General features: G+C 45.9%; 1 protein-coding gene across 1 annotated transcript in view; it reads right to left on the bottom strand.

Annotated features, from left to right (window-relative positions):
* Positions 1-18,401, bottom strand: part of tho2 (THO complex subunit 2-like protein) — a 168,208-nt gene that overhangs the window by 78,213 nt on the left and 71,594 nt on the right. Inside the window, exons 20-26 of the mRNA XM_080269804.1 lie at positions 16,075-16,202; positions 14,954-15,017; positions 13,484-13,735; positions 11,227-11,358; positions 6,466-6,705; positions 3,328-3,413; positions 1,238-1,403 (exon numbers count right to left, since the gene is read on the bottom strand). Of these exons, the coding sequence (XP_080125930.1) occupies positions 1,238-1,403; positions 3,328-3,413; positions 6,466-6,705; positions 11,227-11,358; positions 13,484-13,735; positions 14,954-15,017; positions 16,075-16,202 (1,068 nt within the window). The remainder of the gene's footprint in view (positions 1-1,237; positions 1,404-3,327; positions 3,414-6,465; positions 6,706-11,226; positions 11,359-13,483; positions 13,736-14,953; positions 15,018-16,074; positions 16,203-18,401) is intronic.

Here is an 18,401-nt window from a genome sequence, read left to right as displayed (position 1 = left end):
AATAATAATAATAATAATAAGCATATGACAGGGTGGATAGACAAGGATTGTGGAAGGTGTTAAGAATATATGGAGTAGATGGGAAGTTGTTGAATGCTGTGAAGAGTATGTACGATGGTGTGAAGGCTGCAGTGCGTGTGGATGGTGAACTAAGTGAATTTTTCTCTTTGAAGGTTGGGTTGAAACAGGGATGTGTCATGTCTCCATGGTTGTTCAATCTGTACATGGATGGGGTAATAAAAGAGGTACAAGGTAGGGTAGTGGATGTTGGAGTGGCCCTGGTGAGAGAGGGTAGTGTTTGGAAACTCCCTGTACTGTTGTTTGCAGATGATACTGTGTTGTTGAGTGAAGACGAAGGGGAGCTGCAGGGCTTGGTGGATGAGTTTGAGAGAGTGTGTAAGAAACGGAATCTAAAGGTGAATGTAGGGAAGAGTAAAGTGATGGTCTTTGAGAGAGGTAAAGTCAGTGAATGTACAGCGAGGTTGGATGGTGAGGAATTGGAAAATGTGAGTATGTTTAAGTACTTGGGTAGTGTGATGAGTAAGGATGGAGGTTTGGAGGGTGAAGTGCTTGAAAGGGTACAGCGGGGAAAAAAGGTTACTGGTTCTTTGAAAGCAGTGATAAGAAACAGGGAAGTGAACATGGATGTGAAAAAGTTACTACATGACAGTATTGTGATACCAACTCTAACGTATGGAAGTGAAGCTTGGACGTTGTTGGAAGGACACAAGTCAAGAGTGAGAGCAGTGGAAATGAGTTATTTAAGAGGAGCCTGTGGAGTCATGTGGAGAGACAGACTGACAAATGAGGAAGTGAAGGAACGCTGTGGTGTGGATGTGGATGTGATAGGAAGCGTTGTGAGGAACACACTGAGGTGGTTTGGCCATGTGGAGAGGATGGAGGGTGAAAGACTGACGAAGAGAGTGTATGTGAGTGAGGTGGAGGGGGAAAGAGGGAGGGGGAGGCCGAGGATGAGATGGAGGGATGGGGTGGAGAGGTATATGAGAGAGGGGGGTGTGAGTTGGGAGCAGGGCAGTGAAATGGCGGGGGACAGGGCAATGTGGAGGAGATTTGTTTGTGGCCACCCCAAACGGGATTGAGGCGTCTGGCAATAGATAGATAGATAGATAGATAGATAATAATAATAATAATAATAATAATAATAACAACAGCTATAATAATACTAATAATAATAATAATAATAACAACAACAGCTATAACAACTACAACTACTTACCCTTGATCGTTTGGATTCTTTGGACTTTTTCTTTGGCTTCTCCTCTCGCTCGTCCTTCTTCTCCTTCTTCTTCTCGTCCTTGTCCTTGTCCTTCTCGTCCTTCTTCACCTCGGCAATGTCATTACTCTTTTTATCACTGGCATCTCGCTTCTCCTTGATCGGTTTGCTGAGAAGGAGAGTAATAATATAAAATTCATTCATTCATTCATTCATTGCCAGACGCCATGTATCCCAAACGGGGTGGCCAAGGGCTTAGAGTTAATTGTTTTACAGGGAGGGGCACTAATCCTCCACCAACCCCACTTGACACGTAGGGAGAACGTTATGCCAACAGCATCTGGTGTTCCCAGGCGGTCACCCATCCAAGTACTAACCAGACCCAACGTTGCTTAATGCTGTCTATATAAACCATTATTAACATTATTATTACCAGCATCACCGTATAACCAAACCATACGTGCTCCCTACGTGTCAACATGTGGGTTGGTGGAGGGTTAGTGCCCCTCCCCGTAAAACAAGTAACTCAAACTCAAATGGCCACCCCTTGCGGGATTATGGCGTCTGGCAATAGAACCAGAAATAGATAGAACAAGAATTATCACCTATCTATCTATCTATCTATTGCCAGACGCCATAATCCCGTAAGGGGTGGCCACAAACAAATTGCCTCCATGTCACCCTGTCCCCCGCCATTTCATTACCCTGCTCCCAGCTCACACCCTCCTCTCTCATACACCTCTCCACTCCAACCCTCCATCTCATCCTTGGCCTCCCCATCTCTCTCCCCCCCTCCCCCTCACTCACATACACTCTCCTTGTCAGTCTCTCACTCTCAATGACACACAAGAGGATATTTACACGAACTGTACGAAGTAAATCACACAGGAAGAGGTGTTAGGTTCACTGAATATAAACCATCAGCATCATTATCAGCAAGAGCACCAAGAATGTGATGGGAAGCGTTAGGAGAAACACACTGAGGTGGTTTGGCCATGTGGAGAGGATGGAGAGTGAGAGACTGATGAGGAGAGTGTATGTGAGTGGAGTTACATGGAGAGACAGACTGACAAATGAGGATGTGAAGGAGCGCTGTGGTGTGGATGTGGATGTGATAGGAAGCGTTAGGAGAAACACACTGAGGTGGTTTGGCCATGTGGAGAGGATGGAGAGTGAGAGACTGATGAGGAGAGTGTATGTGAGTGGAGTTACATGGAGAGACAGACTGACAAATGAGGAAGTGAAGAAGCGTTGTGGTGTGGATGTGGATGTGATAGGAAGCGTTAGGAGAAACACACTGAGGTGGTTTGGCCATGTGACGAGGATGGAGAGTGAGAGACTGAAGAGGAGAGTGTATGTGAGTGGAGTTACATGGAGAGACAGACTGGCAAATGAGGAAGTGAAGGAGCATTGTGGTGTGGATGTGGATGTGATAGGAAGTGTTAGGAGAAACACACTGAGGTGGTTTGGCCATATGGAGAGGATGAAGAGTGAGAGACTGACGAGGAGAGTGTATGTGAGTGGAGTTACATGGAGAGACAGACTGACAAATGAGGAAGTGAAGGAGCGTTGTGGTGTGGATGTGGATGTGATAGGAAGCGTTAGGAGAAACACACTGAGGTGGTTTGGCCATGTGGAGAGGATGGAGAGTGAGAGACTGACGAGGAGAGTGTATGTGAGTGGAGTTACATGGAGAGACAGACTGACAAATGAGGAAGTGAGGGAGTGTTGTGGTGTGGATGTGGATGTGATAGGAAGTGTTAGGAGAAACACACTGAGGTGGTTTGGCCTTGTGGAGAGAATGGAGAATGAGAGACTGACAAGGAGAGTGTATGTGAGTGAGGTGGAGGGGGGGAGAGGGAGGGGGAGGCCAAGGATGAGATGGAAGGATGGAGTGGAAAGGTATATGAGAGAGTGGGGTGTGAGCTGGGAGCTGTGAAATGGCGGGGGACAGGGCGACATGAAGGCAATTCGTTTGTGGCCACCCCTTACGGGATTAAGGCGTCTGGCAATAGATAGATACATAGATAGACAGATAGACAGATGGACAGATAGATAGATAGATAGATAGACAGACCTACACACTAGCTCACCTGGGGCTCTCAGTCCTCTTGGAGTCCTTGTCCTCCTTCTCCTCTTTCACCTCCACCTCACCATTGGCCGCCCCACTCACCTCCATCTGAAAACCAACCAGCATCATCACCATCACCATCACCATCATCATCATCATCACCATCACCACCATCATCACCATCACCATCATCATCATCATCACCATCACCACCATCATCATCATCAGTGTCATCAATGTCATCATAACTGTCATCATCATCACCATCATCACCATTATCATCATCATCACCATCATCACCATCATCATCATCATCACCATCACCACCATCATCATCATCAGTGTCGCCAATGTCATCATAACTGTCATCATCATCACCATCATCACCATCATCATCATCATCACCATCATCACCATCATCATCATCATCACCATCACCACCATCATCATCATCAGTGTCATCAATGTCATCATAACTGTCATCATCATCACCATCATCACCATCATCATCATCATCACCATCATCACCATCACCACCATCATCATCATCAGTGTCGTCAATGTCATCATAACTGTCATCATCATCACCATCATCACCATCATCATCATCATCACCATCATCATCATCATCACCATCACCACCATCATCATCATCAGTGTCGTCAATGTCATCATAACTGTCATCATCATCACCATCACCATCATCATCATCAGTGTTGTGAATGTCATCATAACTGTCATCATCATCATCATCATCACCATCGCCACCATCATCACCATCGCCACCATCATCATCAGTATCATCAGAACTGTCATCATCATCATCACCATCACCACCATCATCATCATCAGTGTCATCAATGTCTTCATAACTGTCATCATCATCATCATCATCATCACCATCATCATCATCATCACCATCACCACCATCATCATCATCAGTGTCATCAATGTCATCATAACTGTCATCATCATCACCATCACCACCATCATCATCAGTGTTGTGAATGTCATCATAACTGTCATCATCATCATCATCATCATCATCATCATCATCATCCGAACATCCTTTCCCACCCTAGGGCAGGGTGAGGAGTAGCAATGTCCAGACAGCCCAAATTTGCCCAATCCAATGGGCCACGCTTCCATTCACTCATCATTCAAGCCCCCGGAATCCTGGCTCTATCGGATACGCCAAAAACATTCACCACGTTCTGTAGCTTCACATAAACGTATCTGATAGAGTCAATGGGCCACGCTTCCATTCATTCATCATTCAAGCCCCCGGAATCCTGGCTCTCTCGGATACGCCAAAAACATTCACCACGTTCTGTAGCTTCACATAAACGTATCTGATAGAGTCAATGGGCCACGCTTCCATTCATTCATCATTCAAGCCCCCGGAATCCTGGCTCTATCGGATACGCCAAAAACATTCACCACGTTCTGTAGCTTCACATAAACGTATCTGATAGAGTCAATGGGCCACGTTTCCATTCACTCATCATTCAAGCCCCCGGAATCCTGGCTCTATCGGATACGCCAAAAACATTCACCACGTTCTGTAGCTTCACATAAATGTATCTGATAGAGTCCATGGGCCACGCTTCCATTCATTCATCATTCAAGCCCCCGGAATCCTGGCTCTATCAAATATGCCAAAAACATTCACCACGTTCTGTAGCTTCACATAAATGTATCTGATAGAGTCAATGGGCCACGCTTCCATTCATTCATCATTCAAGTCCCTGGAATCCTGGCTCTATCGGATACGCCAAAAACATTCACCACGTTCTGTAGCTTCACATAAACGTATCTGATAGAGTCAATGGGCCATGCTTCCTTTCATTCATCATTCAAGCCCCCGGAATCCTGGCTCTATCGGATACGCCAAAAACATTCACCACGTTCTGTAGCTTCACATAAACGTATCTGATAGAGTCAATGGGCCACGCTTCCATTCATTCATCATTCAAGCCCCCGGAATCCTGGCTCTATCGGATACGCCAAAAACATTCACCACGTTCTGTAGCTTCACACATCACTTTACTACTACTACTATTACCACTACTACCTCTACTACTACTATTGCTACTACTACTACTAATTTATGCCTATTTTATCCATCCAGCTCATCCTGTCAGTTCCCTCCACACACACACTCCTTTCCCACACCCATCCACCTTCTTGGATTCACTCACCTACACCCTTCTCACCACCTTACTGGATGGGTCCCTTCATGTGGTGGCACTGATATGACTAGCTGGCTCTGCAATGTGTATATATAAACGTCTTTCAACTCCTTTCCTATCCACCTACAGGAGGATGGTGGTGTGCAGGAGGAGGGTAACTTCAGCCTGCAGTCCACTGGGGTCATAGTCAGAGGAGCCTTGTGCTGCAACTACTACTACCAACCTACTCACATTTACAACCTTCATACAACCACCCTGCCTAACCACCCTACTGACAAGTCACCCTATTTACATCCACACAACCCCACCATCCAACCATTAACCACACAACCCCACCATTCAACCATTAACCACACCATCCAACCATTAACCACACAACCACACCATCCAACCATTAACCACACAACCCCACCATCCAACCATTAACCACACAACCCCACCATCCAACCATTAACCACACAACCCCACCATCCAACCATTAACCACACAACCCCACCATCCAACCATTAACCACACAACCACACCATCCAACCATTAACCACACAACCCCACCATCCAACCATTAACCACACAACCCCACCATCCAACCATTAACCACACAACCACACCATCCAACCATTAACCACACAACCACACCATCCAACCATTAACCACACAACCACATCATTCAACCATTAACCACACAACCCCACCATCCAACCATTAACCACACAACCCCACCATCCAACCATTAACCACACAACCACACCATCCAACCATTAACCACACAACCCCACCATCCAACCATTAACCACAACCCCACCATCCAACCATTAACCACAACCCCACCATCCAACCATTAACCACACCATCCAACCATTAACCACACAACCACACCATCCAACCACACCAACCATCCTATTAACAACACACTGTGGTATCCAGCCAAACTTTCAAATATTAATTCTTATGGTCAGCCTGCCGCTCACCTTGGTACTCTTGGACTCAGTGACATCATTTGGTGTCTTTGGTTCTGCTGCTGTTGTTGTTGTTCCTGCCGGGGACTCTGCCGTGCCGTTGACTGTCCTGGTGGGGGGAGGGGGGCGCTTTGGAACGATGTGGAAGTCCGTCTCGGGCATGAGCGAGGGTTTGATGGCCTTGAGGCGGCCGGAGTAGCTGTTTGCCAGCACGTACAGGTCATTACGACGATTGCGCTCGTTGGATTTGACCTGCGTCCATGGAAAGCAAATATCAAACACCATACCAGCTCTACCTTGACCTAAAATTGCCTTCCATCCATCTTGAATGCTGAGATATAACAGATTAACACCAGAATATGATGCTGGTCATGAAGAAGTGCCAAAGAAAGGAAGTAGGGCCACAGTATTGTCTTTTTCTGACACTGAGCTATGTGAAGTAAGCCACAAAGGGATGAAAATCTGGGACAAGTTAAGGTGAATGACCATATACTCATTTCACCTTAACTTGGCCTAGATTTCTTTTTCTTTTACAGACCATGGGTATTTCATGAAGTTCACTGGCAGATTCAGACAGTACTATGGCTCTACATCCTTTCCACAGCACTTCTTCATGACTAGCACCATTATCTAGTGTTAATCCTTTGCTGCAACTCAGTATTCAAGATGGAGAGATGGCAATTTTAGGCCAAGTTAGAGTATAAAGAGTAAATTCCTATATCTCTCCCAGGCCATACCCAACCAGGCCGTTTCTAAGTCTCGAGCATCAATGCAGGGTAAATGTAAACCTCTCTAGATCCAAGTCTATCATCATCACCATCACCATCACCATCACCATCATCATCATCATCATCATCACCATCTCCAATTCCTTGCTACTTTCTTGCATACTTCTCACTCAAACACTCCTCCTCCTCCTCTTCCAAGCTACATAAATTCTGTCTCATATTACCCTTCACCTCCCTTTCAAACTCTGTCAATATACATCCACACCAACTCAAAGAATTCATTTTCATCCATTCAGTAATTCCACAGTCCACTCTAATTGCCCTTTCTTCCATTCCACAATGCTCATTACTTCTCCCCATTATTTATATCACCTCTTCTGCCTATGCCACAAGTTCTCAAAAAGGTCTGTCTGTCTCTCTCTCTCAAACAAAGACTACATGATACAGTCCATCCAAGAAAGGACTCTCATGGCTGTGGTCTCCTGCCGTTGCTTCTTGATAGTTCCTGCTGACTAGGGTACGTTAAGAACAGTACAAACACCATCAAAATCTAACCAACACTCCCTTCCGCTGTGCTAATACAAGGGGTTATATGAAAAATTCTTTATCATCATCATCATCATCCCAAACCATCTCAATCTACCCCTCCTCATCACAACACCAATACACTCCAGTCCCATCCTTCCTCCCAAACCATCTCAATCTACCCCTCCTCATCACAACACCAATACACTCCAGTCCCATCCTTCCTCCCAAACCATCTCAATCTACCCCCCCTCATCACAACACCAATACACTCCAGTCCTATCCTTCCTCCCAAACCATCTCAATCTACCCCTCCTCATCACAACACCAATACACTCCAGTCCCATCCTTCCTCCCAAACCATCTCAATCTACCCCTCCTCATCACAACACCAATACACTCCAGTCCCATCCTTCCTCCCAAACCATCTCAATCTACCCCTCCTCATCACAACACCAATACACTCCAGTTCCATCCATCCTGTCAACTCATCATCATCATCATCATCATCGGGACCTCCTTTCCCACCCTAGGGCAGGGGGAGGAGTAGAACGTCCAGACAGCTCAAGTTTACCCAATCCAATGGGCCACGCTTCCATTCACTCACCACTTAAGCCCCGAGAATCCTGGCTCTATCTGATATACCAAAAACATTCACCACATTCTGTAGCTTCACATAAACGTATCTGATAGAGTCAATCCGAGTCACAATTCTGTATAGACTAACAATATTAAGCAAAGACTATGAGAAGGAAGGTTGCTCTCCGACACTGTGGGAGGAATGATAAGATTATTGGAAGGTGTTAGGGGATGTATATTTATGGGAAAGAAATATTAGCAACATAAATATATATGACATAGAAGAATATTTTCTGATTCTCTCTCTTTCTCTCTCTCTCTCTCACACACACACACACACACACACACACACACACACACAACTACACTTACACTACACCTGGTGATTTCTCGTTTGTTGTGAGCGCCTGTCCCCAGTACACTTATTTATTCATGTCCTAATCCCACTGCCACACCTACACCCACACCAGCAGACTTAGCCGGCACCACAACACACAAAGTGGATAAGGAAACGTCAAAGGCACACAGAATATGGCTAACTGAAGGCTTGGTGGCAATGCTGGTGCTCTTGATTCCTGCCAACATGTTACTTAGGCTGCTGTGAGAGAGAGAAAAAGAGAGAGAGAGAGAGAGAGAGAGAGAGAGAGAGAGAGAGAGAGTGATGCTGGTGCTCCTGATTCCTGCCAACTTGTTACTTAGGCTGCTGTGAGAGAGAGAGAGAGAGAGAGAGAGAGAATGGGGCAGATCATTTTATGTTAATTATCATCTCTTCTCTACAAACTCCTACCTATAGTGCATTTGAACTAGTAACCAAGGAGATTCAATTGAACTAGTAAATAAGACTAACTAGTAACCAGGGAGACCCAATTTCACTAGCAGTTAACCCTGCTCAGGTAGAGGTGGGTGTAAGTGACCCACCCACCCTGTCTCAATGTCTAGTTCATACACACCTACATATACCTGGTACTCCTGTGCTTATCAGTAGCTTGCTAAGGTTGTGTATAAGGGATGAGGGAGGTACTTCAAGCTGTCTCTCCGTTGCCACAGTATTAGGGTATGTGAGTATAAGTTGGGCATGCGAGACCCACGTATACCTGAGGTGTGTGAGGTATTGTGTTCTCCCTGACTGCAGATATGAATGCAGTGTCTGGCAGCCGCTCCTCACACCATGGACCACCAGCCCATACCAGGCTTTGCCACAGCTCAAGCAACCACTCAGATTTTTTTTTATTATCTTATAGAAGGCCAAAATTTATTTACTGAATTTCCTAGTTTTTTTTTATTTGTTAAAAATATAAAAAGAAAAGAACAGTTCATTTTTTTACATGTGTGTGTTGCGGAAACATTAAATATGTTACTCTATTTTTAGTATTGCAATAAACATAAACATTTTTCCTGAATTTATATACTTTTGGGTCTGAGAGGCCAAGTGTACCTGCTATGCAACACGGCCTGACATCTACCTGAGCAGGTTTAAGAGGATGATTGAATGACTGAATACTTTAAATTCCCTGTGGCCTCACCTACTCACAAGAAGTCAATTACGAGGCTCAGAGTGGTGCTGGGCAGGATGCCTTCATGTGGTGGACCCATATTAACCAAGCAGTGCAGCTGCCTGGTTAGTGCAAGTATCCTTCACCTCCCTCCCTATCCCACAAAGGGAGGATGGTGGAGCTGCAGGGGAGGGACAACTCAGCCTGCAGTCCACTGTGCTCACATTCACATGAACCTCGGGTCAGGGTGAGGAGTAGCAATGTCCAGACAGCCCAATTTTGCCCAATCCAATGGGCCACGCTACCATTCACTCATCATTCAAGCCTCTGGAATCCTTGAATGCTGAGTTGACACAATAAATTAACACCAGAATAGGATGCTAATCACAAAGAAGTGCCATGGACAGGATGCAGAGCCACAGTATTGTCTTATTCTGCCACTGGGCTGTGTGGTGTGAGCTGCAGCAAGAAAAATATCTACGCCAGCACACATAACAACTACAGAATCAGTATAGCATCTGGCGTTCGATCTTTATCACCTATAGCAATGTCCTCTTGTTTACCCCTCAAAGCTTCCTCCTTATCTTGCTGTGTGTGTGTGTGTGTGTGTGTGTGTGTGTGTGTGTGGTAATTTCCTCTTCTTTTCCTCTCACATCTTCCTCTTTATCTTGCTCTGTGTGTGTGTGTGTGTGTGTGTGTGTGTGTGTGTGTGTGTGTTAATTTCCTCTTCTTTTCCTCTCATAGCTTCCTCCTTATCTTGCTGTGTGTGTGTGTGTGTGTGTGTGTGTGTGTGTGTGTGTGGTAATTTCCTCCTCTTTTCCCCTCATAGCTTCCTCCTTATCTTGCTGTGTGTGTGTGTGTGTGTGTGTGTGTTAATTTCCTCCTCTTTTCCCCTCATAGCTTCCTCCTTATCTTGCTGTGTGTGTGTGTGTGTGTGTGTGTGTGTGTGTGTGTGTGTGTGTGTGTGTGTGTGTGTGTGTGTGTGTGTGTGTGTGTGTGTGTGTGTGTGTGTGTGTGTGTGTGTGGTGGGGATGCCTTCATGTGGTGGCATTAACATACTCCAGTGCTGCACCTGCCTGGCTATACAAACATTGCTCACCTCCGTCCCTATCCCCTAAAAGGACGATGGTAGACTGCAGGGAGGGGAACTTTAGCCTGTAGTCCACTAGGTTCACATTCCTACCAGCTGTGACCCTATTTCCATCCACTACCTATACATCTACTGGCTGGAGGGTAGCCAAAAACAAATCACCTCCATGTCACCCTATCCTTTATTGGCTGGAGGGTGGCCTAAGACAAATCACCTCCATGTCACCCTATATTGGCTGGAGGGTGACCAAAAACAAATCCCCTCCACATCAACCTATATTGTCTGGAGGGTGGCCTAAGACAAATCACCTCCACGTCACCCTATCCCTGGCGCTCAGTCTGCCCTGCCTCTGCCTCACCTTCTCTATTCTCTTTTCAATCACCGCGGCCAAGTTTGTGATGGCGGGGAAGCGCTGGATTACACCCTGTAGGATGAGGATGGCGTTGCGTATCTGAATGTAGTCGCCACTCTCCAGGCAGGTGACCAGGGCCTGTTAGGAGACAGAGAGAGGTGTTAGGAGTGTTAGGGAGGTGTTAGAGAGGTGTCTGAGTGAGAGAGAGGTGTTACGGAGGTGTTAGAGGTGTTGGAGAGGTGCTATGAGTGTTAGGGAGGTGTTAGAGGTGAGAGAGGTGTTAGGGAGGTGTTATGAGTGTCAGGGAGGTGTTAGAGGTGTTAGAGGGGTGTTAGAGGTGAGAGAGAGGTATTAGAGGGATAAGGATGGTGTTGCGTATCTGAATGTAGTCACCACTCTCCAGGCAGGTGACCAGGGCCTGTTAGGAGAGAGAGAGAGAGAGAGGTTAGAGAGGTGTTAGAGGTGAGAGAGGTGTTAGAGGTGAGAGAGAGGTGTTAGAGGTGAGAGAGAGGTGTTGGAGAGGTGCTATGAGTGTTAGGGGTGTTAGAGGTAAGAGAGGTGTTAGGGAGGTGTTAGAGGTGAAAGGGGTGAGAGAGGTGTTAGGGAGGCGTTACGAGTGTTAGGGAGGTGTTAGAGGTGAGAGAGAGGTGTTAGAGGGATAAGGATGGCGTTGCGTATATGCATGTAGTCACCACTCTCCAGGCAGGTGACAAGGGCCTGTTAGGAGACAGAGAGAGAGGTGTTAGAGAGGTGTTAGAGGTGAGAGAGAGGTGTTAGAGAGGTGTTAGAAGGATAAGGATGGCGTTGCGTATCTGAATGTAGTCACCACTCTCCAGGCAGGTGACCAGGGCCTGTTAGGAGACAGAGAGAGAGGTGTTAGAGGTGAGAGAGAGGTGTTAGAGAGGTGTTAGAGGTGAGATAGAGATGTCTGAGAGGTGTTAGAGGTGAGAGAGAGGTGTTAGGGAGGTGTTATGAGTGTTAGGGAGGTGTTAGAGAGGTGTTAGAGGTGAGAGAGAGGTGTTAGAGGGATAAGGATGGCGTTGCGTATTTGTATGCAGTCGCCACTCTCCAGGCAGGTGACTAGCGCCTGTTAGGAGAGAGAGAGAGAGGTGTTAGGGAGGTGTTAGACGTGTGAGAGAGAGAGAGAGAGGGAGAGGGGGGAGTTTTACAAGTGTTAGAGGTGATGGAGAAGTGTTGGAAGTGTTAGAGGTGATGGAGAAGTGTTGGAAGTGTTAGAGGTGATGGAGAAGTGTTGGAAGTGTTAGAAGTGATGGAGAAGTGTTGGAAGTGTTAGAGGTGATGGAGAAGTGTTGGAAGTGTTAGAAGTGATGGAGAAGTGTTGGAAGTGTTAGAGGTGATGGAGAAGTGTTGGAAGTGTTAGAGGTGATGGAGAAGTGTTGGAAGTGTTAGAGGTGATGGAGAAGTGTTGGATGTGTTAGAGGTGATGGAGAAGTGTTGGAAGTGATGGAGAAGTGTTGGAAGTGCTAGAGGTGATGGAGAAGTGATGGAGAAGTGCTGGAAGTGATGGAGAAGTATTTGAAGTGATGGAGAAGTGTTGGGAGTGATGGAGAAGTGTTGGAAGTGATGGAGAAGTGATGGAGAAGTGTTGGAAGTGATGAAGAAGTGATGGAGAAGTGTTGGAAGTGATGGAGAAGTGTTGGAAGTGTTAGAAGTGATGGAGAAGTGTTGGAAGTGATGGAGAAGTGTTGGAAGTGATGGAGAAGTGATGGAGAAGTGTTGGAAGTGATGGAGAAGTGTTGGAAGTGTTATAGGAGTGACAGAGGTGATGAGAGGTGATAGAGAAGTGATGGAGTAGTACATGCATTACTACACTGAGTGAAAGGATGGTTATAAACAAATGCTTACTGTATGGTAGTAGTACATCAAATGAGTGGATGGTTAAATACTGTTCAAACATTTGTAATCCTGCAGTGCCATTCGTTCACCACATTCCGGTAATTCTCACAGTCCACATAGTTGTTGGCTTCCTACTCTGACACTCAAAGGCACTACTACATTATGTGAGTGGATGGTTAATAATATACTCAATGATACTACTACATTGAGTGAGTGGATGGTTTGTGACACCAACCTTAGTAATCTTGTAGTGCCACTTGTGCACCACATGCCTGTAGTTCTCATAGTCGACATAGTTGCTGGCTTCCTACTGTGACGCTCAAAGGCACTAGTACATCAAGTGAGTGGATGGTCCTAAAGACACTAGGGTACTACACTGAGTGAGTGGATGGTCTGTGTCACCCACCTTAGTAATCTTGTAGTGCCACTTGTGCACCACATGCCTGTAGTTCTCATAGTCGACATAGTCATTGGCCTCCTGCCGTGACACGCGGTACTTGGTGACAAAGCCGGGGAAGCTGGCACACTCTCGCTCATAGTTGGCCGGCGACGCGTGCCACGCCATCACCGTGTCCAGCGTACCCAGAAGGAAACGGGCGTACCGGTGCGCCTCCTGTTCTGTACACGAGGCTACTGTGTACGTGATGTCACAGAACATCTGAAATACAAAGACATCATTATACGCTACTGTGTACGTGATGTCACACAACACCTGATATACAAAGACATCATTATAGGCTACCGTGTACGTGGTCACAGAACATCTGAAAATACAGACATCATTATACGCTACCGTGTAAGTGATGTCAAAGAACATCTGAAATACAAAGACAACATCATCATCATCAGTAAAACTAGTGCCAGGCCATTACTGTGCTTAATGTATCAAGCAAGAATCATGGACTATTGTGCCTCTTGTTCCATACACAAGGCTACCACGTATGTGACGTCACAGAACATCTGAAATACAAAGACATCACCATCATACTGTGTGCCAGGCCAGTCTGTACACACCAGTAGGTCCGCTGTGCCATAGACTGATGCTGTGTAGGTGATGTTACACAACATCTCAAGTGATGTCAATTGAATGAAGGGAGTTAACAGCTGGGTCTGGTTAGTACTTGGATGGGTGTCCGCCTGGGAACACCAGATGCTGTTGGCATAACGTTCTCCCTACGTGTCAAGTGGGGTTGGTGGAGGATTAGTGCCCCTCCCTGTAAAACAATTAACTCTAAGCCCTTGGCCACCCCGTTTGGGATACATGGCGTCTGGCAATGAATGAATGAGTTAACAGCACAAACGATATGAGACACAGCAAGATGTCTGTGTAACATTAGGACACAATGGACATGTACACCCAAGGCAATGCATACATAACCCAGACCTGGTGTACATAGCCAAGGTGTTCACTGACTTACACATACACACCTGTTGATAACTAAGAGTGAAAAATTATATAAGGGATGGGGAGTGAGCTGGGGGGAGGGCAGTCACATGGTAGGTGACAGAGCAACTTGGAGGCATTTTGTCTGCAGCCACCCTTTGCAGGATTAGGGCGTCGGGCTACAGATACATAGAGAGAAATATTACACAGAAACGGCAATATATAGCAACAGAATTATGTGTATGTGTATATCCAAGGTTTTCACAAATATTCATGTACATATCCAATGCTGTTGAGGACTTTGTGTATGTACATGGCCAAGGCATTCACAGATGCAAACCTACACATCTGGTGCACATTAACAGGGTCTGTGTACGTACATGGCCAAGGCACACACAAATGCAAACCTACACATCTGGTGCACATTAACAGAGTCTTTGTACGTACATGGCCAAGGCACTCACAGATGCAAACGTACACATGTGCACTTACCCGATCATAGCAGATGAGCGTGGAGAAGTTGGGTGTCTTGAGGCTGTGTAGCATCTTAACGAACCTGAAATAAAATGGAAGATTAAGTATGTAGCCATCCATCCTTCCATCCATCCTTCCATCCATCCTTCCTTCCATCCATCCATCCTTCCATGCAACCATCCTAACATCTTTTCATCTATTCATCCAATCAACCATCCATCCATCAATCTAGACATCCATCCATCCACCCACCCAATCAATTAACCAGCCATCCACCCACCTGTTAAACCATCCACCCATCCACCTGAACATCCACAGAATCTGCAAACCATCCATCCATCCACCTCAGAGATTAAAGAGTAAAGCAAGTATGTAACCATCAAGAGAGAGAGAGAGAGAGAGAGAGAGACACACACACACACACACACACACACACACACACACACACACACACACACACACAGACCACCAACCCTTTCATGCCAGTTCAGAGAGAGAGAGAGAGAGAGAGACAGACAGACAGACAGACAACCCTTTCATGCCAGTTGAGAGAGAGAGAGAGAGAGAGAGAAAGGGAGAGTAGGGTTCATATTTGCAGACTGCCAAGCACTTCTTTGTGACTAGCTTATTTCTGCATGTGCCTCTTCATGACTCTCTTTTTGGTTATTTACTGACATGTGGAGAGCATGGAGAATGAGAGACTGACTAGAAGAGTGTGACTGAGTGAGGTGGAGGGGGAGACCAAGGATAAGATGAAGGGATGGAATGGAGAGGATGCAGAATGAGAGACTGACTAGAAGAGTGTGTGTGAGAGAGGTGGAAGGGGAGAGAAGGAGGAGGCAGAGACCAGTGATAAGATGGAGGGATGGAAAATGAGAGACTGACTAGAAGAGTGTAAGTGTGATGGAGGGGGAGAGGAGGAGGAGGAAACCAAGGCTGCGATGGAAGGATGGAGTGGAGAGACACATGAGAGAGGGGGTGCGAGCTGAAAGGACAGACACGTGGCAAAAGACAGGGCAATGTGGAGGGAATTTGTTTGTGACCACTCTTTACGGGATTAAGGTGTCTGGCAAGAGGTAGATAGATATTTAGACAGATATAGATGGATAGATAGACAGATAGACTGATAGACAACTAACTTCGCACAGTATATGGAATCCAGTGCAGTGAAGGTGCATCGTGGGAAGAGGCAGAGCTGTAGGAATGCCGTCACTGTGTCAGTCTTGGGTGAACGAGCCCCACGCAGCATGAACCACCGGTCCTTCTCCTGTGGGTGTACAGCATTGTTAGTGTACAGCATCATTATTACCACACAGCATGAACCACCGGTCCTTCTCCTGTGGGTGTACAGCATTGTTAGTGTACAGCATCGTTATTACCCCACAGCATGAACCACCGGTCCTTCTCCTGTGGGTGTACAGCATTGTTAGTGTACAGCATCATTATTACCACACAGCATGAACCACCAGGCCTTCCCCATACCTTCCTCTTGGCCTGCCCACCAACAAATCATTTTCATTTTTGAAGGCTCCAACATGTTTGCATGCGTTGGACTTGGTCACCTAATGGCAGCTCTCTATGCTGCTCAATCTCTGGCAGCTTCCCTAAACCCTGAGGTCACACTAAATGACCCCGCCCCACAACTTTTTCGGTCTACCTCTCACTACCCTTCCTCCAACATTAACACTTCTCACTTTCTGCACCCAATTATCATCCCTCATCCTCTCCACATGCCCAAACCATTTCCATCTACCTCTCCTCATCACAACACCAATACACTCCAGTCCCATCCTACCTCTCAACTCTTCCATCGTAAACCCAGCCCCCTCAGGCCTCAAACTCAGGGACGCACTGCACATCCACCTAATCATTGTCATTTCTGTACATTTGAGCCTGTGAATATCCTCTTCCTTTACTGCCCAGGTCTCACTACCATACAGCATTACACTCCTAACACATGCTGCATACAAAGATCCCTCAGCATGCACGGAGAACCCTCTCAAAGTCAGGCAAGGCAACAGCTCCCTGAACTTCTTCCAACCACTCCTCACTCTAGCCACAGAGCTGCTCCAGCCCCACCTCCAGCACATAACATGTCTCCCAAATAACAAAACTCTTCCACACACTCAAGAGACTCACCAGCAAGATCAATCCTTTCATGCCTGACAATCTCCACCTGCTCTCCCCGACACACCACACACATGAAATCAGCATTATCTTGCAGTCTACCTCTAATACCACTACATCTCTTATGCACCCACTTATCACAAACACTGCATTATCTTGCAGTCTACCTCTAATACCACTACATCTCTTATGCACCCACTTATCACAAACACTGCATTATCTTGCAGTCTACCTCTAATACCACTACATCTCTTATGCACCCACTTATCACAAACACTGCATTATCTTGCAGTCTACCTCTAATACCACTACATCTCTTATGCACCCACTTATCACAAACACTGCATTATCTTGCAGTCTACCTCTAATACCACTACATCTCTTATGCACCCACTTATCACAAACACTGCATTATCTTGCAGTCTACCTCTAATACCACTACATCTCTTATGCAGCCACTTATCACAAACACTGCATTATCTTGCAGTCTACCTCTAATACCACTACATCTCTTATGCAGCCACTTATCACAAACACTGCATTATCTTGCAGTCTACCTCTAATACCACTACATCTCTTATGCACCCACTTATCACAAACACTGCATTATCTTGCAGTCTACCTCTAATACCACTACATCTCTTATGCAGCCACTTATCACAAACACTGCATTATCTTGCAGTCTACCTCTAATACCACTACATCTCTTATGCAGCCACTTATCACAAACACTGCATTATCTTGCAGTCTACCTCTAATACCACTACATCTCTTATGCAGCCACTTATCACAAACACTGAATTATCTTGCAGTCTACCTCTAATACCACTACATCTCTTATGCACCCACTTATCACAAACACTGCATTATCTTGCAGTCTACCTCTAATACCACTACATCTCTTATGCACCCACTTATCACAAACACTGCATTATCTTGCAGTCTTCCACTAATACCACTACATCTCTTATAAACCCACTTATCACAAACACTGCATTATCTTGCAGTCTACCTCTAATACCACTACATCTCTTATGAACCCACTTATCACAAACACTGCATTTTCTTGCAGTCTACCTCTAATACCACTACATCTCTTATGCACCCACTTATCACAAACACTGCATTATCTTGCAGTCTACCTCTAATACCACTACATCTCTTATGAACCCACTTATCACAAACACTGCATTTTCTTGCAGTCTACCTCTAATACCACTACATCTCTTATGCACCCACTTATCACAAACACTGCATTATCTTGCAGTCTACCTCTAATATCACTACATCTCTTATGCACCCACTTATCACAAACACTGCATTATCTTGCAGTCTACCT

This window comes from Coenobita brevimanus, chromosome 37 (assembly GCF_032717465.1).
Source record: "Coenobita brevimanus isolate Jiangsu-jjx chromosome 37, ASM3271746v2, whole genome shotgun sequence".
NCBI lineage: Eukaryota > Metazoa > Arthropoda > Malacostraca > Decapoda > Coenobitidae > Coenobita > Coenobita brevimanus.
This window is presented reverse-complemented; position numbering and strand designations above follow the sequence as displayed.